A 22,266-nucleotide genomic window follows, 5' to 3' on the forward strand; every position below is an offset into this window, starting at 1 on the left:
TATGCTGTTCTAGGTAAGAAGGGGTGCAACTACAGAATCCACTAGATCTTCTGCAAGTCTATGATTATATGTTGGAGTTAAAGAAAATGATAGGTAAAATGATTCACGTTCCCTATATATACTAGCTGCCAGGCTGAATATAATGAAAGTCATGTATGACTAGAACTACTGAAGTTTAAATGCACCCTACGCTGGCCTACAATTGGAAAGCTAAAGTTTTTTATTTCCTGTTTTCCTAAAATGGGTAGAAGGAAAAAACAACTGCATACCACATTAGAAAATGTTTATCTATTTTGACAGAAAAGAACAAAAAAATACCAGGGATGGAATCAAGTGAAACACACATAACTTTAACTTTCTATGTTCCAGATATTATGATTAAAGTCAGATTTTTCAGCAATACATTCACTAAGCATTCTTCTATGTACTAAGTTGATTTTCTTCTCAATAAAATCTTGAAAGGATTCATCGTGTTTTATCACCTACAAAAATTTCAATACTGTACTGAGAAAGGTTGTAATATAGTCAAATGGAATACCAAGATAAATATGAAATCGTACCTGATCTATAATACGTCAGTTAAAAACCCCACATCCCTGTCTCATAATGGTTAGCCAGATCATTCTTACAGCACAGTTCTGTGCATGGTTATTCAGAAATAAGTTCAATTTATTTATTATTTTATTTTGATGTATATCTCGCTTTTCTGTGTGCTGCGCAAGTCAAGTAACAATAAAACAATCACTATAATAATAATTTATTTCTTACCCACCTCTCCGATTGGATCGAGGCGGGGAACAACAGCAAGCATAAAATACATAAAATACTGATTAAAAACAGTATACACTGTTAAAAAAAAAATCCTAAAAGCATACTAAAAGTATCCTAAAATTACACTGGATAGGCCTGCCGGAAGAGATCAGTCTTTAAAATCAATCATCAAAAAACGTGCTAGTCAGATGTAACAACAAACTATGTTTTTTGCTATGTAAATGAGCAGTGGCAAAACTTGGGCTCATATCTGTGGAAAAGTGTTTGCCCTCAATCTAGGATCTCAAACCAGATTCACACTAGTCCCATCTTGGTTTAGAATTCCAGTTTGAAAGGTTGAGGGCAAACTCTTTTCCACAAACACATTTGGCTGCACTCAGAGAAAACAAGCTAGAGATTTTTCTGCAAACTAGGAGCAGAAACTTCTAATCTCCTCCCCTCCTTCATGAGGGAAGGAGATGAAGGAGTGAATGAGGCCTACCACTAGTCATTCTTGGAATAAACTATAGTTTGTTGCTAAATCTAAACTGAGCCATGGAGTATTTTGTAGATGTGGAGCCAGATTCACTGTGTTTATGTAGTTTGTGCTCAAAGGTCTGCAGATGTGCACTTGGATACCATTTGGGACATCATACAGGGAAATAGAGAAATCACATCTGCATCAGAACCTTCTTTTCCTAGCCTGAACTTAAACCTTGTTTACAGCATTTAATTGTAGCACTAAAAAGCATTATTAAATGTTTCCTAAACATGCTTTAAAAACCTTTTATAACATTTTCTTTTATTTGCCTAAAAATTAACATGCCAAATAGAGCCAAACCTATGACTACTGAATTTTACTTTGAAGGGTTAAAATCACTGTCTGCCATGGAAGAAATTGTGGCATTCTCCCACTTCCACCCAAGTGAACCACATGCATTTTCTGACAGACTCATCGTTCCCTTGTGAAAGAATAATTTGCAGAAGGGAGTGGTCCTAGTCAGGCAGATGTTTCAGGATCCCTTGAGAAACCCACTGGCCTTCTAACCCTATGGGCTAAGCCCCACTTACATTTGATCTTACTTTTCATTCCCCTATGCAGCACAGCTCATTTAAGAGTCACATTTTATTGCTCCAGAACTAGCAAAAAAGACGCATGAGCGAAATGAAGTGGCAGTAACTTCTGTTTCACAGAAATTTGGGGGGTTTACCAGAAAGAATGATGCCATCTTCTGTTTCTGCCAATACTCGCCACAAATCCCCCGAGCCTATACTCAGCACCACATTTCATCATGGATAAATCTACCCAGCTCTTGAAAAATAAGATCTCCATGGTGACCTTGGCATGATGAGATTGAGCATGGTTTTCAATACCTTCTTCCAGATATGTTCACTACATGCAGCAGAAGAAAACTGCAATGTTTCACTGCTACTCTGCTGATAAAATGGCCTCTATGATACAGGATTAAGTGTGCTAACAACTTTATCAATCAAATTCACAAACCACATTGACCCCTCCACTCTGTAAAATATCAAAAAATACTTTGTTTGGACCCAAAGAATTGTAAGTGGAATTCGGTTTCTGAAATGGGGCTTCTCCCTTGCTGTTGCAGTCACTTGCACGTCCATAAAAAACACTTTGTAGTCAGAGTATCTTCTAGAATGGTGTGCAATCAAATTGGGGGGGGGGAGCAGGCTGCAGCTGGGAGGAGGGGGCAATCAGTGACCTTCATCATTATTTATTCAATTCTTTCATTCATTCATCCAAAGTATTTATATGCCACCTCTCCACTTCTACAACTAATAAAATTACAATAATAAGTCTAACTTAAAAAGAAGAATCAATAACCAAAAACATAGCAAATAAGAAACAGATAAAAAGTCAGTGCAAGTAATAGATGTATCAATAAATTAGAGACAATAAAACAATAACACAGCAGTAAAATGGTAGGTCCCTTGTGTGAGTGCCTAATGCAAATTACTATTTGGATCCAGATGATTAACTTTAACTTTAACTTAGCATATGATGGCAACCAGGTACTGTCATCCCTATTACTCCCGACCCAGGATTTCTTCTACATTTCAACAAAGAAATACAACACCCCATCATGATTAGGAGCAGGCACTTTTTCCTGTCAGTGCTGCTAGTTTTTACCTTCAGTGCTGGGCTTTTTAATTTCTTCCACTCTAATCAATTTCTTTCTCACTCTGCGTGTTGAGTTTACCAGTTTATGCAATCTCTTAAACTTCACCGATTCTTCCGATTCATCATCTGACTGTTCTCTTGACTAGCAAAGAAACAAAAGGAAATGTTAATAAAGGAATTATCCCACAGCTCAGTCACTTTTTGAAGTCAAGACAATGCAGTCCCAGCCTTACTGTGCTCTGTGACAAGGAAAACCACATAACTTAAATGTTATTCATTCTCTCTCTCTCTCTCTCTCAAACACACTCACACACACACACACCCAACTACTTTAAAAAGAACAGAACATACCATTTTAACTCCTAAATTAGTGCAAGGTAAGGTCCCAGGCACCAAAAAATGTTCCAGCCCTCATCCTCCTCTCCACACATATGTGTAATAATAGCTATTTCCACGTTGTCTTTGAGCACATTTCAGGCAAGACTCTTTCCCGGGACTCTTTTAGCCATGCTAGTTAAGCTCCTGCGGTTTGGGTCAGGCACTGGTCTTGTCTATCCTTGTGGAACTTGACGTTTAAAAACCTGGTTATAAACAGCTTCTCCAAAGTGATCTGAAACTCTATCATTGACTACTTTTTTCCAGACTTACAAGTAAATCAAAAACAGCAGCAGCAGCAAAAATGATGGGAGGGGGGAGAAGGAAGGGAAGGGAACGGAACGGGGAGATTTCATCCACTCTGATTTATTTTATTAGCTACAAAGAGCCACAAAATATCTTCTCCTTCCCTGTTCCACAGCTTCTCATTCTGAAGATTCTCAAGACTGGCTGTTAATATGCTCAGAACATTCCTCCAGAACTGACCAAAGGAAAACTTTGACCTTTACAAGCACTCAGTATAGCCCATATTCCCCAACATGCCATTTTGTCCCACATGTGATGCAGTATGCTCCATTCCAGCTGTTTTCCCTCAAGTATCAAACATTACAGAGACCAAAAAAATCCACCCTCTCCAGCAGCAGTGACACCACAAGCTGAAACAATTCATTCCTTGTGAACAAAATCAGAGCTTCCATTTTCAAGTCAGATCCAATGCTCAATATGCTACTTCCTCTGTTTTACTCTGTTTAGAATCTGTGTGAGAGAGAGTAGGAAGGGGGAAGGGGGGGAGAAAGAAAGAGTGGGGCTCGTTTTGCATTTACAGTACAGAACTGCCACTGTACACAATGCATTCCAAGGCACAGGGAAGATTCCAGCTGGAAGTCTCTGAAGACTGTATCCCTCACTTCGCCTCCATATACAGCCCTGACCAATTCATCATATTTCTAACATCCAGTTCAGAAATCGCAAGAGCAACTTCCTGTCAATGAACTTCAGGTCACTTGAGTTTCCATATTGGAATGCACTATTCTTTTCTGGTCATGTTTTAAGCTTGACGAAACAGGCTTTATTTAACAATGGTGCCTACAAAACACATAACCATCAAGTTAGCTATGCGGCCAAGGCAAATGATCACGGAAAGCATCCTCTGTCTGGTTTGTTCATAACGCAGACTAGAACAAATTATATATACCTGCAGAAATATTTCACATAGATGTAAACATTCTGATGGTTTATTCACTTGAAGTATTTTCATCCCACTCCTCAGCCAAAAAGGGAGTGGCCTCCCCCAATAACCCCAGCCAAAAAAGCACCGTTGGATGCCTTTGGCGATCTTTTAGGTCAGACAAAAGTTATTGAATTTTTAAACAAGCCAGGTATATTGCTTCAGAAAATGGTATTTTAATTGACCCTAATAAATTGGGATTATAAAGCTAGATTACAAGCGTTAATTCAAGGAACTTTTAGAGACTATTCAAGATTAGACTGAAGGCTGCGGTTACAGCCATCATGTGGAGGTCACTTCAAATTGCTCCTTGCGTCAGCCATCCTTGTGGTCACTCACCATGCAGATCAGATGACTGTCTCTAAACCATAACTAATAATAAGAGAATATAATGGAGTGGAGAAAACTTCACAATCGCTATCGTGAAAAGCAGCCCATGAAAGACTTGTTACGTGAAACAATTTAAAATAATCTCCACATTTTCACCAGCCCTGAGGCAAAAAGATTTAGTTCATACATCTGGTTAAAATGGTGGTGGAATGAGTGTGTACAATGCCCCTTTCGCAATGGATTTAAAGACCATGTATAGAGGGTATATATGCATAGACCTGACTTGTGTTTCTGTAAGGCGAAACAATTTGATTTGTGATCCAAGTGAGAATGGTTATGTGAATGTGGGTTTGTGAGGAAAGCACAAGGATCACACATTGATGCTGTTCAGACAACATGCTAAGCCATGGTGGTTTAGCATTTTGAGCTAAACATTATGGGTTACTGTGTCTTGTGAACCATGATTTAGCAGGTCATTGACCATTCCTAACCATGGTAGCTATATAACCATGGTTTAAACACACTCACTAACCATTTGCTGCAAAAAGGTTAGTGCCCTAACCATGGCTTAGCGTGTTGTGTGAATAGGCCATTACTTTAAATGCACATAGGATTGAGGGAAGGTTCCACTCTTGCTTTTATGCAGAGATAGTCCTTGACTGGGTCTCTGAAGTAGTTCAAAGAAAAGAATGCTTTGCAAATAAATAGCCTAATTTTAGAAGCAGGTGATCTGGTTATTAGTAATAATGCATTTTTGAGCAAGAATTATCCACTTAACAATAAAGCAAATGAAATATGCAAGTAGATATCTAGCTGTGCATTACACAAACATGAACTTGGTTGTGACAGACCTATTTAAATAAAGCAGTACACAAATTATATGGAAATGAGTAGGGCCCCCTTAATGAAATCCAAAATCCTGCCTCCTGCCTGACCCATACCAATATAGCCTCTCCCACTGTTCTCATGAGCATTATAACAAAGATGAACACTCAAGAAGGAACATACAGCTGCAACTGAGAGTTCCCTGGAATTGCAGACTCTGGCTCATCCACAGGCCAGAGAAGCAAAGGGCACTGAGAGGCTGCACCCTCTGCCTCCCAGGAAGAACATCACGAAAAAGGGAAGACCTCAAATATCATCCAGAGAAGGAACCACTTCAGGGAGCCTGTTTTGCCCTTCCTGCCCAGAAAGAATACCTCTAAAACTTTGAAACAAAGAACTGCTGCCTGCATTTTGCTTGTTTCCTTCTTCCTTCCCAATACCTTTTACTTTTGTGTTGAGTCTTTTACTTTATAGATATATTCAGTGATCAATAATATACAAGCCCCATGATCAGTAACAATGTTATACAATACCAGAAATTGTGCTTGCTTACAACTTTCTCTCCACACATCCAGGTTTTCAGACCCAAATCCAGATGGAGAGGATGGAGTGCTGGTTACCAGCAAATATGTCCATATCATTCTGCCCTCTATTGCTTTATGAAACATCTGAACCTAACTGCATTGCAAGAGGAAACTTCCTTGAGTTGACCCATGCTGGCTTGTTGCATGTAAGCAAGGACAATTTGTGTTATCACAATAGATCCTTACTGATCATGGAGCCTGTCTGCTAAGGCATCAGTCTAGGCTTCCAATTTCCTGGCTTTGTGGAACTCAAATACAAAAACCAGCAGGCTTTTTTGTCATTGGATTTCCCTGGGTTTTAAAAAGGAAATTTGTTATCACACTGTTCTGAAACACACAAATGCGCACTCACATACACACACACCAGTCATTAACTGAATGGATGTGTACAAATGAATAAATACGTCCTTGTATGTTCATAATAGTTTACTTCTGAGTAAGCCTGCAGAGGATTCCAGTACAGCCTTTTCCTCTCTCTCTCTCCCCATCAGTGATCAGCGAGAGTGATTTCCCAGCCATCAAAATTACCTCACTCATTTTCCAATCTTTCATTTGTAAATACAACTATAACAACAAAAACAAGAATAACCAAACCCCAAAAAGAAAAAAAGGCAGGAGAGAAAGACCATATCATAAAACATATCTACACACAATAATTATTTAAGTCATCCTTGATAAGAAAGAAAGAAGAGAATTTAACACTCCCATTTGAAATATATACATTAATATAAGCAGTCCATATATCTAAATAAGCATCTACATAAAATTCATGGTTGTAAGAGTTAAGTTCAAATGTAGCAAGAACAGTAAGATCTTCAGTGCACTGAACGATAAGTGGTGGGTGTTTATCCTTCCAAACCTGAAATGTTTGTATCTTTGCAATTGTAAAGGCACTCAGTATCCACTTTTGCTGTCCATCTATTAATTCCCACATCACAGGGATGTATAATTAAATGTGCATGGTCATCTGTTATTAACACTGATTTTTCAAGAACAAAATATATATGACTACCAACCAAAGAGAAGTGACTACAGTACACAGCCACATCATATGCCTCAATGAGGCACTGTCCCTATTACCTGGCCAATATCTGGCAAAGCTAGCCAGCTTTTTCTTAACAAGCGCATGTGGTGTCTAAAATACATGAAACATCAATTTTTGATGAATCAGCCTCAATGGAAGCTAAGGCAACTTTCCATTGATTAGACTGTATAGAATATTCCAATTCGTTATTACAATCCTCTCTGACTTCTGAACATCTACTTTTCTGCATTCCAAACGATGTTTATAAACAGTTACCGTAGGCTTAGCTTCTGTAAAATTCCTCCTATGGTACAGGAAGTGCTGAAGCACTCATTGCCGATGGCTCGTACATAGACGCCAACCAATGTTGTAGATGAAAATACTGCCTATTAGCACTAGATGGTATGTAATATCTAATCTGCAAGACTGAAAATGGTAAAAATTCATCATCTGATCCTATTAACTGATTAAATTCCACAGACAACCCAATTTCTCTGCATAAAAGGCTGTCTTTCTGTTTTCAAAACTGAATTTCCCCATAAAATTAATTTAGCAGAAGAATATGGATCGAACTGCAGGTGATGAGACTTTACATTAGAAGGCTAGAATTGTTAGTGGAGCCATCCCTCTCTTTTTAATACTCCTAGATCCTAACATCATCCAGCCAAAAAGAGGTACCAAGTAATTTATTTAATCAAATAACGAATGGATTAACAAATAAGCTTTATGATATAAACTAAGATCTGGAAAACTGAATCCTCTCTCTTTAATTGACAATTACATGCTCTTCAGTTAAAAAAGGGGAGGAGACCTCCCCCCCCCTCACACACACCATAAACTTCTGAAATACTGCATAAAGTTTTTGAAAATATGTTTGGGGAATGTATAAAGGACAACTATGTAATACATAAATTACCTATGGCAAGACATTCATCTTAAGTATGTTAATCTTTCCCCAAGAACTTAAATTAAGTGATATCTATCCTTCCAAGTCAAGAGATATGTTCTCCAGTAATGTACTTATGTTCAATATAACCCTTGTGAAATATCTTTAGTCACTTTATTACTTCTGGTCACCAACACTACTATGGCACTACAGTGAACTACTTTAATAACTACTTTGGGTGTCTCAAAACAGGCATTAATGCAGATCTTGATCAATTAATAACATAAAGTGTACCGAAGCTCTGAATTAATCTTATTAATTTTGGTATAGAACACTCTAACCTGCTGATAAATAACAAATCAACTGCACATAAAGCCATTTTATACTCAACTGCTTATGTACAAAACCAAAAATATCTCTGTTCTGCCTAACTGCACACACCAAGGTTTCTGAGCACACAGAGGACAGAGCACTCTTGTCTTGTACCCTGGTCCAAACTAAAAAAAATAAAAAAAAACTTGAAAGAATTCCATTTGTCATCATTCATGGCACAGGAGACAGATATAAAAAATCTAATCAATCTTAAAAATTCTTGTGGAAATCCAAAATTTTCAAAGGTGAGAACAAAAACTGCCAATATAATTTATCAACTGCTTTCTCCACATTAACTGAAATATTTTTCAAAGGTCAGAACATAAACTGCCAATATAATTTATGAAACACTTTCTCTGCATTAACTGAAATAATTGCAGCCAACTCTGTTCTTTTAGAACTCAACCCATATTAACTAAGAAAATTGGTCTATAATTTGTACAATTTGCCAAATTTAGGGATAAGTGATGCATAAGAATCATAAAAAGGGATGGTTAAAGATCCTGACGATAAAGACAGGAAAGCCTAGGAGTCAAATGATACAATGCTATATCCAGTATTCGAGGCAGTAAGCCTGTGTGCACCAGTTGCTGGGAACATGGGTGGGAGGGTGCTGTTGCACCATGTCTTGCCTTGTTGGTCCCTGGCCAATGGCTGGTTGGCCACTGTGTGAGCAGAGTGCTGGTCTAGATGGACCCTTGGTCTGATCCAGCGTGGCACTTCTTATGTTCTTATGATAATCAACGGTGGGTTAAATAGTCAGCGGTGGGTTAAACAGTCAACATTTGGTTACTGTGTCATCTGTCAGGACTTTTCACAGCACGGTTGGTTATTTGGCCGAAATCGCCAATGCAAATAACCAGCCCTGTGCAGAGTTGATTATCTGAACAACATTGGTTATCGTGTTGTGTGTCGGGCACCACAATTTCATCGCACACAGTTGGTTTTTGGCAACTACAGAGTCCCCTCACTCTAGTCAAAGCCAACAGAACTCGTAATGTCTGATGGGATACCAGTAGGAGGGCTGAGGGGGGAGAGAGGGCAGGGATCTGTCAATGAAACACAACGTTGATTAATAGTCAACTCGACGCTGGCCTTATTCCACACCATAGTTGATTATATTCATGTTGTGTGGGGAGTTGACTATTAACCCACCTCTGACTACTGTGTTGCCCAAATGCAGTCTGTATGTGCCTTATTCCGTTCTAGAGAAAAACCATCTAGCCATGGAGCTTTCCCATTCCTCATATTCTCAATTATACACTTTTCTTCCATCTGCAAAAACCTCTGATATCAGGGCCTTTTACTGCAAATCCAATTGTGAAAGGACAAAATCTGAAAAGAAAATGTGAAAATCCTCACTCCTATATAGTTCAGAAAACATTTTTTGAAACTCTAATGTTGTATCTTTGGGGGGTTGTATATATATTTTTATTATGGAACCAATGGAATATAATTCTGGTGTTTTTGTTGTTTCAACCAAAATACCAGGAACGTGCCAGGCCTTTCTCCTCTGTCCCAATACATCTGACACAGACAACACAATGAAAATTATGCTTTAGGTGAATGTAGTCTATTCAATTCATATTCCCTACGTTGTAGTCTTTGATAGAGGTCTGGGGAGTGACAAGGTGCAAATTGACTTCACTGTTTCATCGAGTTCCTCTTCTTGAATGTCCTTAAGTTTTTTCTTTTCTTTTATGAGAAGTGAATACAGTAATCGTTCCCCTTATATAAATCTTTGAGGCCTCCCATTCAATACCACAGATGTGGCTGAACCCTCTTTAATCTCAAAATATTAATTAAATTCAGACAATATCTGTGTTTTAAAATTATCATCATTAAGCAATAAAACTTTCCTGCACCAAGTGCAAGAAGATTTAACAGAGTTAGGTGATTTATGAGTTAGACACAGCTGGAAAAACAGTATAACCCTGCCCTGAAGGATGCAACATATGTCTTGTATTGATCAAAGCTAACTCATACACATATGTATGGATTACAGACAAAAACCTGTGAGTGGGGATTACTCCTATCCAAAAATGGGTCCAAAGTCTCATTAAAGTCTTCAACAATTATGATAGAATCATAGAATAGCAGAGTTGGAAGGGGCCTACAAGGCCATCGAGTCCAACCCCCTGCTCAATGCAGGAATCCACCCTAAAGCATCCCTGACAGATGGTTGTCCAGCAATTAAATGATAAGTAACAGTAGGCAAGTGACTAGACACCCATGGAACGCAATAAGTGAATCTAAATTAGGACCATAAACATTAACCATGGCAATTATCATATTTGTATATTTAACCATCAAAATAAGAAAGCATCCCTCTGGATCGGGTATTGTTTGTAACACTGATATTAGTTTTTTTTATTAATATAACCATTCCTTTAGCTTTCTTATAATTGCAACTACAATAAACTTCTCCTACCCAGTCTTTCCAAAGTCTATCTGTATCTTCCAGCAAAAGACGACTTTCCTGTAACAAAGCAACATTTATTTTAAGCTTCTTAAGTTTGGAAAGCACTTGTTTCATTTGTTGGGAGTACCTGAGCCCCTAACATTCCAAGTAATAATATTCAAGGACATACAAAAACACAGATTAGAAAAACCCAAGAGAAGAATATAACAACAAAAACATCTAAAACACTTATTTAAACCCACCATCCCACTCTTACCACAGCATTTACAACATATGCAAAAAAGCCTTGTAGAAATCTCAGTCCCTGCTACCCACCTCCCTGCTACCCACTATTATAATGCTGTCAGGAGCATTGGAATTCCTCTCAAAACACTGGAGTACTGGTTCAGACTAAAAATGAGCATGCCCAACACAACTTTGTCAGCAGTTGATGCCATAGACTTTCATGGGGCAGAAAAACCTTGATAATTTTTAAACCATGGCTCAGAATTTCACCAAACTATTGAAAGGTATATCTCCTCAACAAGCCTGAATAAAGTACATAAAATTAGTGTCCCCCATCTCCCCTCCCAGAATTTAAAATACATAATATGCCAAGCCACAGTTTGGAGTAAAAAAAAATACAAATGTGTCAATTTTCAGCATACACGTGTGTGTGTGTGTGTGTGTGTGTGTGTGTGTGTGTGTGTGTGAGAGAGAGAGAGAGAGAGAGAGAGAGAGAGAGAGAGAGAGAGAGAGAGAGAGAGAGAGAGACTGACTCCAATATACTCTGCTTTGAATAGGGAAGCATTACAGGAGATTTATAATATTTGCCTTACGTTAAATGGTTCCCTATGAGGAAAGATCTTTCCTTGGTCAGAAAAAAGGGCATTTTATGGCATGTTGCACTGTAGGCATCTCACTCAGAGGTCGGAGTCCTTACAGTACAACAACTCTAAGTGCTTTCCCTGTACATGCAGACAGCTATTCTGTCCCAATATGTTTCATCACAGCTAGCAACTCAGTGCCAAAAACAGAGCCTTATAATATGCATACCCATCTGTATCTCTAAAGCAGTTCTATGAAGAGACCTCCTTGGATATTCTGAAGAATGAAACACACGGATTTGCAGTACTGTAAACAGGAACAGCTTCTCATCCATGAAGCTCCAAGATTTCCCCCTGCCTCCCCACCTCATCCAAAAGCCCCTAATGGCTCAAGTCATAATTATTTTGGCTAATGCTAAATGCAGAAATTCTGTAGTGAATGCTTAAGTGTTTCATTTCTAGTTTCCATGGCAACATTACATCAGATTGCAGACAGCTGGCTCCACAGTTTTAAACCATAACAAATTGACCAAGCCAGTTGAGAAAATTATCCTTTCTTTAAAGAGATAGCACACTATTCCGCTGCCAGCAGAATGGTGCAAGACCAACGGGGCCCAATTTTTTTGGCACACGTGCTAAGGCGGAGTCTCCTTCTCAGCTTCTTTTGGAACAAGTGCATCTCTGACACATCAGCAATGTTCTAATCCCTGAGAAAAGTGAGCCAGCTTGGGTCATTCTATTCCACAACTGCACGGAGGACCACAGGGGAACAGGAACAAGATCAACAGCATCTGCAGTTACCAAGAGCTGCGTACAATAAACTGAAACAACCTTTGTCAGATGGTCAGAAAAGCATAAAGGCGAGCTGTTACTGCTGCTTTGGAGGTCCTTACCCTGTTCTTTTTACAAAAACAAGTGTGATTATAACTCAGAAAATTATCCCTATTCCTAATATGTCCTCCTAAAAGTTGTACATTCTTCAGGTTTCTGTTTTTGCTCTAAATCCATTATTTCTAATGCCTTAACCAAAGGCCATTTCAAATAATTTTCAAAAGTAAATATTTGCAATCTAAAGAAAAAAAGGGCAGTATCCAATGCTGTTGCTCTGCTTATGCCATTGCAGGTACATTTTTGATTTTAACATATACTTGACGTTTCACAGAGGGGAGGTCATTCTAGAGGGAAGGCCCCATGATGGAGGAGTGCTATTGCCATGATGCTGCCAGATGGGACTCTGAAGGATGTGGCATAGAAAACAAGGCCTCCCCTGAAGATTGTAATGATCTAACAGGTCTATGTAAGAGGAGATGATCTTTCAAGTAATCTGGTCTTAAGTTGTTCAGAGTTTATACGTCGATAATAATGCTGTCTGAACTGAGCCATTGATTAATTCCAGATACTACACAGTCTGCATTAGCCATTCTGGATTTCCAGACTGAATTGGGCAGAAAAAAGAACCAAGGATCTGCTGTCTATCTTACAGACACCTTGATCCCAATCTTCCCCATCTCTACCTTGCAGCCACTTTGAAAAAGGTTTACAGTATGAATGGACAAATCTGTCTGTTTCAGTTTCTACAGCTTTCAAACATTCTGAAGCATACATTTGTTCTGTCCCGTTTCTGCATCAGCCCATGAATTTTTGGTTCAAATTGTGCATGAAAATTCACACATATTTTTGTATGCCTTTTCCCCAATATATGTATTTTTGTACATATATTTGCAAAAGTATAGATTTTATATGCTTTTCTGTTAATGTATGCACTTTTGTACACATCTGCCCCAATGTATGCATTAGTAGAAGTACATATAAAATACAGACTTTTGCAGAAATGCATCCAAAAATTTACACATTTGCAAAAAATACATACTAAGTACATATATTGGGAGAAATAAGTAGAAAAATGCAAAATTTGGAGAAAGTCATTAAAATGCATAATTTAAAAGAGTAGAAAAATACATGATTAGGAGAAATGTGTACAAAAATGCATATATCTTTGCACACCTTTTTTTAGACTAGGGGAAATTTTATATTTTTGTCTGCAATTTCACCTAATGTACACATTTCTGTATGCATTTTTTATTGGAGAACTGCATCACAAAATTCAGACAAGTGTATAAACTGAAGTATAATTGCATTCCAGTTCATGTGTTAGTTTGGCAAATACGAATTACGTCAGTTCATATTGAAATGAAAGCCAAACCAACCCCTATTTAATACTGGACAAAAGTGAAAAAAATGCAAAAAGGAGAACATGAGCCGATATTGTATAATTTTATTAAAAGCCTACCTTCTCTCCCTAAATAGCAGGGGCAGAACTATAAGGAAAAAAAACATGGTAGCGTCTCTGAGAGGCTTTGGCCTGATAGAGCAGCATATAACTCTTTTAAATATACAATTAAAACCAGGGATTGGGGGGGAACTACAAGAGAAAAGTCTTTCCTTCCTTTCCTCCCATCCCCTTATAAAATAGGAAGCACATCCTCTGAATATTGTGCCACAGGCTTGATGACTTACCAGCTTTTGCATTTACAAGGCCTAATGTACTGCTCTGAATAACCCTCCCTTGAGTGCTGCCTTTCTCAGCTCTAACCCCAAATTTTAGATTCAAGTATTTCTCCCTTAAAAGAACTATGCTGGAATTCCACCCTTTGCATCAAATGCTTGTGTTTGGGAGCTGCGCTATCAGACATAGGATTGGCTCTACTAACCACTACTTGGTATGTGAAGAGGGTGAAGGGAATCAAACACAATCAGTTGACTGCTCTCTGCTGTACACAATTATCTCCCCACCCCCCTAACAAGCTGCATAACTTACAAGAAAGGCAGAAGTCATTGGATCTAAGCAAATCTATTTGCCACAACGATGGAAAAAAGAGAGTGTTGTACATGGGAAACAATCCCTGGTTTCAGTGGCAGAGGCTTACTGACCTCTTCCTGGCCCTCAGTTCCTTAATTATGGTCAATGGAATTTCAGTGAAAGAGAAATGGGAGGAAAGGAGGAGGAGGAGAAGGAAGAGGGGCCCATCAAACACTATTGCAACCCCTACAAGACGAGGCTGTAGCGCTAAGAAATACAAACCTCCCACAGTTTACTTTTTTTTCTTTTAGAAATCTGTTCAATGGAGACAAACAATGAACACTACCTTCAAAGAAGAACTATAAACGTGTATTAAGGTTTTCTTTGCTTAGAACAGTCTTACCCAACCTGATCCCTACAGATGTTTTGGACAACTCCCATCATCCCCAGGCAACATGTACAATGGTGAGCGATAACAGACATAGTAGTAGTCCAAAACATCCAGAAGGACCTGACTTGGGGAAGGCTGCCCTAGAAGATTTGAGCTTCTTGTTCTACTGATTTTTTAAATTTTTAAATACATTTAAAAAGATTTATCAGCTACTTTTTGACTTATAAAGTTCTGAAAAGCTTAGCCTCTATAAACATAAGGCTGTCATCACACGGGGGAAAATCACATTTCCTTACCGTCGCTTCTCCACCCTCCTGTTTATCCCTTATTACTTCCTCTTTCAAAAGAGGAAGTAAACAACGTGCATGTGGCCCGTTCGGTGGGCCATTTTGACCATGCTGCTTTTCCTGCACACACCAGGAGATCATGGCAACTTCTGTCTCAAAAAATGAGTCGGACTTACTGTGTTTTTTTGTTGCGTGAAGCCTAGAAGGGACGGGAGGCGTGTGGGACACAGACTACGTCATGAGAGGGTCCTGTGAAAATCCGTGAGTGCCCAGCAACGAGCATGAAATAAAATTTTCGTCTGATGATGCCCAGAGTGTCTAGAATAGCTTAGGATCAAGGTACTTGAAGGGCTGCTTTGTCTTGCTCCAATCTGCCTGTTCGATCTTAATCTCAGGTCCTGCTCTGAATCCCCTATCTGCAGAGTTTTAGGTAGGCGGCAAGTTCTTTCCCAGAGAGGTCTGCCTGACACCTTTGATTCTGTTTTTAGGAGTCAGGCAAAGAACATTTTACTCCTCTGACTTTCTCTAATCAATTTTTCCCCGCTGTTTGAGTACAACTCGTTTGCAAACAGATTCGTCTGCAATTGCTTATTTAATTTTTATTATTTATTCTAATTGTTTTAAAATATTATACCTTGGGCAACTAGATGGAAAGGCAGGATAGAAATGTTTTAAATACAAGCACAGACACACTTATCTTATGTTGGGTTACATACTCTCAGTTCCACCAGTGTGCCAAGTTTAGGACATCAAAAGCACATAGAGAGAAATTCTCTGTCAAACAGCTCCTTCCTGACTCACCCTGCAGCACAGCTTATATGCATGGACATACACACGTCTTACTTGGCAATAGGTTGTTAATCACTACTTGCTGTGACAGTGATGCGCCAATAGTTATTTCAGGTTCTGCTCCTTGTATGTTAGAGGAGCCAAGGTTCCACGAATGATACAGTGTTATCTGTAGTGACGCCAAGGTGAAGTAAAGAAGAAGACGATGAAGAAGAAAAAACAGCACAGAATAAAACCAAGATAAAACCATCGGCAAGGAATAAAATCATTCCAACACATCAAACCAAATTAAAACCAGCAGTGGAATAAAGTACTAAAAGCACTAAAACTAAAGTTCTGGGAGAAGAAGTTCTTCACTTTGCACAACACCCCCCCCCCAAAAAAAACCCCTAATGTAGGCACCAGGCAAGCCTTTCTGAGGAGAGCATTCCACAACCAGGGAAGCTTGGCTCCAAGCCATTTATGGCTTTAAAGGTTGGGCCTGAAAACAGACAGGCAGCCAATGTAGATGGGAAAGTACAGGCGTAACATGATCACATTAGCCAGTTCCAGTTAGCAGTCTAGCCTTCTATTGCTGTTCAAAGGTCTTCTTTGCTGGTGTGTTTTTACCCTCTAAACCATTGCTTTGGTCACAGCTTGGTGATAGCATACAGTCTAATCTGAATGTATGTAAGATGGTTTCCCCCAAAAGATGAGACAAAATGCAGCAAATTAAGCCGACCATCTTTGTTTTTTCTTTGTCAATTGTGCAGAGGTTTTGAATTATGCTGCCTTAAAATAAAGGAATTTGCTGTCATTTGAAAAAATCTAAGCAAGGCTAACGTATTTGTATAAACAAGCAGCCTCATTCAATTGCCTATTTTAGAATATTTTATTATTTTATTTGTTACTTTTACATCATTCTACCTTGCCCTAAATTTATATAATCTGAATACAGAAGGCAGCCCAACTGAAATTTTATCAGATGAAATCACATACATTTTCTGCTGCTCACAAGAAACTGGAGAAATCCCACTTCACATCGTGAAATACTTACAGATAGAAGACAGAAGTTTTGATACAGCTCAACCACAACAAGGCAGTGTATTTAATAGTATGCAGTGTGAGACTGTAATAATTGGGGACATATTTAAGTTTGCATAAAAACATTATCCATACAGCGTTCAGGGAAGTTTTATGAGAAGAAAAACCTGCTTGCCACTTTGCATTAAGCATAAAAAATAGCCACTTTGCACAACTCCATGTTGGGTAGCCCACTGAAATCAAATAATGAATTCCGCCAAAGTGGGCATTTGGGATATGGTATTAATTATGGGGAAATCACAAGAATGCTCTAATGGCCACTTTAGGGAGAAGCACATTGCATATTAACCAGTGTCAAAGAGCCTGGTGAAATTAATAGAAAGTTCCTGTCATACACTCAGGATGGAAAAAATTATAGTTTCAGTTTCTTCCCAGGAGGTCTGCCTCAACACTGAAATAATTGCTGAGGCATGTTTGAAAAAGATTAATAATTCACAGAGTTTTCAGTTATTAAAAAAAAAGATTTAACAATGGGTGCAACTTGAAGGGGGGGGGGAAATCTGCATTCCAGATAGGGGAGTCCCTCCTTAGGTCTATGTTGATGCTGCACCAAATACCTGGGAGGGCAGAGCTGGCTCGTCCTTGTTTTTCAGCACCAACTCACAGACACTTTTCATGTGCTGCCATAAGATCTGTTGGTGGATGCTTTTTGGGAATGAAGAAGTGTGTCATTCACTGGTCTAATGTATCCATGGAGCCAGGTCATTAACTTGAGTAGCCTTATTTCCTGGTGGACTAGACGTTCCTATTGTTCTCACCCATACATGAAAATTTTCACTCATACTGAGAATCAAAGTCATCTTGAGCATCTCAGTGAAATCAGCTTTCTCTCTGCTTGTATATTTTTGTATGACTTGAGGGATGAGTAGGAGGAAAAGAGGATATGTATTCAGTAAGTGCGGGGGGGGGCATTTTGGTCTCAGAACATTGGTTTGTTTATACCCTTCTTTCTGGTACCTTGTTACGATTTGAAAATTTCTAGTTGGCAGGAGATGTGAAGAAGTCCATGACTGGCTCCCTGAACCAGGACTTTATGTTGTTGAACGCTATGAGGTTGAAGGGCCACCCCACTGGTCACAAATACTGCTGTCTGAGTCATTCTGCTTAGACTCTGAGAAAGCCCGACAGATGATCTGCCCTTATAGATTGGAGATGCTTCTCCATCAGAAAAGTCTCATGACTTCCTGAAATGAGTATTTAGGATGGGTGCCCCTCATCCCAGTGGTATACAGGCCTTGACTGGGATGTTGCCAATCATTAGAACGTTGCCCCTGGATATGAGCAAAGAAGAGCAATGCATCACCTTGAGCTCCAGGAAGTTGATGCTTAGTTAGCTCTCATCTGATGAACAGAGTCCTTGTGTCCAGGAGTCAAGCTTGCATCCATGAGGTGTCAGGCTTGCATCAATCCTTTCAAGTCACTTGTATTGGTGATTTTCATTATAGGAGAGTGATGGACCAAGGATGAAACTGAGATCTCTGATTTGGAATTGAATGTCAGTAGGAAAGTTTCTAGAGGCCTGGAATGGACCCTAAGCCAGGGCAGAAAGTCCAAATATGAAGTCATCATTTCTAGGAGCTTGGGTAGGGACATTTTTGTGACCTCTGAGTTGGGCTTGTTGGTGAATTGTCGATATACATTATTCCATATGTCTTTGTTCTGATAGGAAGAACCGGTTTAGGGGAATGTTCAAGACTACTCCCAGGTAGGTTAGGGAATGGAAGGGGGCTCTAAGAGGAAAAGAGGACTATGAGGTCATCAGGTAGGGGTAGACATGGATCCCTCTTCCTCCGAGAAAGGCTACTGGGGCCACTAGGACCCAGTAAACAGTACAAACAAACCAATATAGCTTCAACCCTCAGGAAAACCAAAAAAATCTACAGTATGTGAAGTCTTGGTGATTGATGCCAATTGGTCTTCCCAGTGAAGAAGGGAAGAATCAGCTGGAAGATCTTTATTTGGAATTTCTCATCTTCTTGGAAGGGCTTCCTTCTTGTCCTTCAATTAGTATAGCCTGTAGGAGATTCCCAAAGACATGTTTTCCAGAGATTGGAACACTTGTTAGATTCAACTTTATTTAATTAGGCAGAGATGTAGCTGGATTCACTTCAGTTTCATAGGTAGAAGTTCTGCCTGGCAACAACATTGGGGGCCACTGATTTCTCTCCAAAGTTTCCATGGAAGCATCTGCCAGGAAGGCTGTGGCCAAATGGATCTTCCTGAGAGAATCCCTGGTGTTTTTGTCCAGGAGTCTTTCTCCAGAACCTAATTCACCCAGGTGAAAGCAGTTTTTGCAAGCGTTGAGGCTGTGGAGGAAGCTCTCAGAGCCATTGCTGCTATGGTCATTGTGAAGGAGACACAATCTCTGCGCGCCCCTTACAAGGTAGGCCTGGGTCAAATATCCCACACCCCAGCCACCTGCCTCCCTTCAACCAGCCAGCACTGAACACAGGCCAGTCAAGCCCTGAAAATAACCACACTGGAATTAAGACTTAAGGTGGTTTATTAAAAGAATTAAGGCCCTAAGCAAGAGAGTAAATATGAAGGGGGAAGACGGTATGACAGGAAAAGGGAAAGAAACAGTTAAAACACAAACAAGCATAAAATTAGCAACAGAGCAATAAAACCATTTAAGAAGTCATAAAAGTACAATCCCAAGCAAGCTGTTGATCCAGAGCATTCCAAAGCAAAACATAATAAACCTGTCTACCTGTTTCTAACTGGATACAGGGGTCCCTTCACGCCAGACGCCAAATTCTTCCAACAGCATAGGGGTCCAAAGAGACAAAGAACTCCAAATTACTTACTCATATTATCCCCAAAACTCAGGCAGGTGAGGTGACCAGTTTCAGCCAATCTAGTTGGATCCCTCCTGAGTTTCCCCACCTCCACTCCCTCAGCATAGTTGAATGAAGTTAGAAAGGTATAGTGTGTGTGCATTGAGTGGGGGACGGGGTGTTTGAATTAAAAATTAATGCTATGCCAGATGACTTGACTAGTTTAGAAAAGGTGGAATGAGGAGTCTTTTCAGTTAAATCTAGATTAAGAATCTCCACAACTTTGGTCAGTAATTTTGGAAAATTTGTGAGGAAAAAGCATGCCCTGGACAGGTTTGTCTCCTGGGTTCTCCTGTTCTCTGATTTCCCCATCTTCCCTCCATGAGATCATGGATTGCTCTGGGGATCTGCCTTGATCTGTGTGAAGTGAGCAGAGAATCAGAGTATGTAAGGGACACATAGTAGATTGCTTTGGATTTCTTGGCCTCCATGGGGGTGGGGAAAAGGGAACAGACAAAGAAGCTACTGGTGAAGTTGCCCTGTTCCTCTTCTTATCCCATATTTCTTAGTTGATGGACACATTTTCACCTCAAATCAGGGTCTTTGATCCTAGCATCAGGGAAGGAGAGTGGGAACTGACATGCTGTGTGGTAGGATCTAGACCTGGAATGCTTTATGGAACAACAGTAATGCCTAGATCTAGGGTGCTCTCTGGTCCTTTTCCTATAGGGGGAAGGAGAAAAGTTTCTATGAAAGGCTCTATGCCTATCCCTAGAATGGCTGTGGGAGTAGGAGAAATATATGCCCTTGTTGGAATAGGGAGCTTATCCCTTCTTACCGATGGGCTCTCTGCAGGCATTGTATACTGGAACATCTGGCTGTGCCAGTACCAAAAGCTGATCAAAAGTTGCTTTGATTCACCTGATGAAGTCTGGGTAGATGCTTTTGCCCTCCACAAAGGGTGGGTTGGGTTACCATTTGAAGTCAGAGTCTTTCTCATAGAAAAAATGTAAACCTGAAAGCTTCCTTCATTCTTGTTGTTCCATCTGGTTGCTAGAAGTCTCCATTGTTGGCAGAAAGCCATCCTTGCTCCTTAGACTCTGCCTGTATAGGGGACTGATGGGTGTAGCACTGGCAGATGCCCAAAGACTACAGTATTCTTGGGGAGGCACCTGTGCCGCAGGAGCCCAAGTGCAACTAACTGTTGTTTGTTGTCTTCTGCAGTAAAGGGAAGACAAGTGGGAAGGTAAAGGGTTCCTTCATCAGTCTGACTTGAGATGAGGTGGGAGAGGGGAAACTAGGGCAGGCTAACTACTAAAGGTTTGTCCTCTGATTCTCACTTTGCTCTTTTTTCGGGGTTATTGTTTTGGGTTATTTATGTGGAAGATGGGAGCCCCAATAAAGCCTGCCTACCCATCATATCTGGGTACTGGAAGGGAGGGCACTCCTCTTTCAGATACTAAAAAAAATAAAATCTGCCTTCCCAAAGATAGCTCCAATCCTTCCTTCCAGGTCTCCACAAAATGATCACATTTTATTCCACAAAATGATCACACTGTGGTGGCTAAATGAGTATGGAAATATTTGTTTACTTAGGTGACATCTTACTCTTCCTTTAGAAAGTTCAGAGCAACTTACATAGGGTCTCGCATCCAGGCATTTATCAGATCCACACCACACTCACTTAGTTTCCACAATGGAAAGTCATAGTTTGCAGGTACTTCCAGACAATTCACTAGGAACTAGGCATACTTTATACTGATAAGGAAATTATAATGAAACCTTTTATTTTATTTATTTTATTCTGCTAGATTCAATATCTTCTGTTCTACTAACTCAATTTCCTTGATATTTCCAACCCTTCATTCCTCTGATTCTGAATATCAGGCATCGCACAGAGAGACTGATACTATTTTGTATTCCAACCTTAATGTGGTTAAATTCACACATGAACTTGAGGCTGCACAATTTGGTCCAATAACTGGTAAGATTAAGCAACACGAGCCGTTGCAGCACAAAAGTAGCACACAACACATACACACTCCTCTGCTTGCTACTCCTGCACAAAGCAGCTCTTCTCTAACGAAAGCAGCCACTAGGATTTCATTATGTGTTTGTGTGCAACATATAGTTACACCCCAAGATAGGCTCTTCTGCAACACATATATGAGCAATCTAAAAACAAAGAGAATATGCAGACTTCACCAATCAATAGTCTAAAACTTATAATATTGAGACCTTAAAGAAAATAATCAAGTAACAACTCCACTAATACAACAATTAGTGTTATTCATTGTAAAAATATTTTCAGACTGAAAATGAAATACCAAAAGAACTAGACAAAAGGAAAACCTAACACTGGTGGCAAATAAATAAGGTCTCACTTAAAAT

The 22,266-nt window shown here is 39.5% G+C and overlaps 1 protein-coding gene across 4 annotated transcripts in view; it reads right to left on the reverse strand.

The window, feature by feature from the left end:
• LOC134397695 (SAM and SH3 domain-containing protein 1-like) overlaps positions 1-22,266 on the reverse strand; it is a 603,491-nt gene that overhangs the window by 36,116 nt on the left and 545,109 nt on the right. For all 4 annotated transcript variants that reach the window (XM_063124570.1, XM_063124569.1, XM_063124572.1 and 1 more), the window contains one exon: positions 2,906-3,038. In XM_063124570.1, the coding sequence (XP_062980640.1) occupies positions 2,906-3,038 (133 nt within the window). The remainder of the gene's footprint in view (positions 1-2,905; positions 3,039-22,266) is intronic.

The sequence above is a fragment of the Elgaria multicarinata genome, chromosome 4 (assembly GCF_023053635.1).
Source record: "Elgaria multicarinata webbii isolate HBS135686 ecotype San Diego chromosome 4, rElgMul1.1.pri, whole genome shotgun sequence".
NCBI lineage: Eukaryota > Metazoa > Chordata > Lepidosauria > Squamata > Anguidae > Elgaria > Elgaria multicarinata.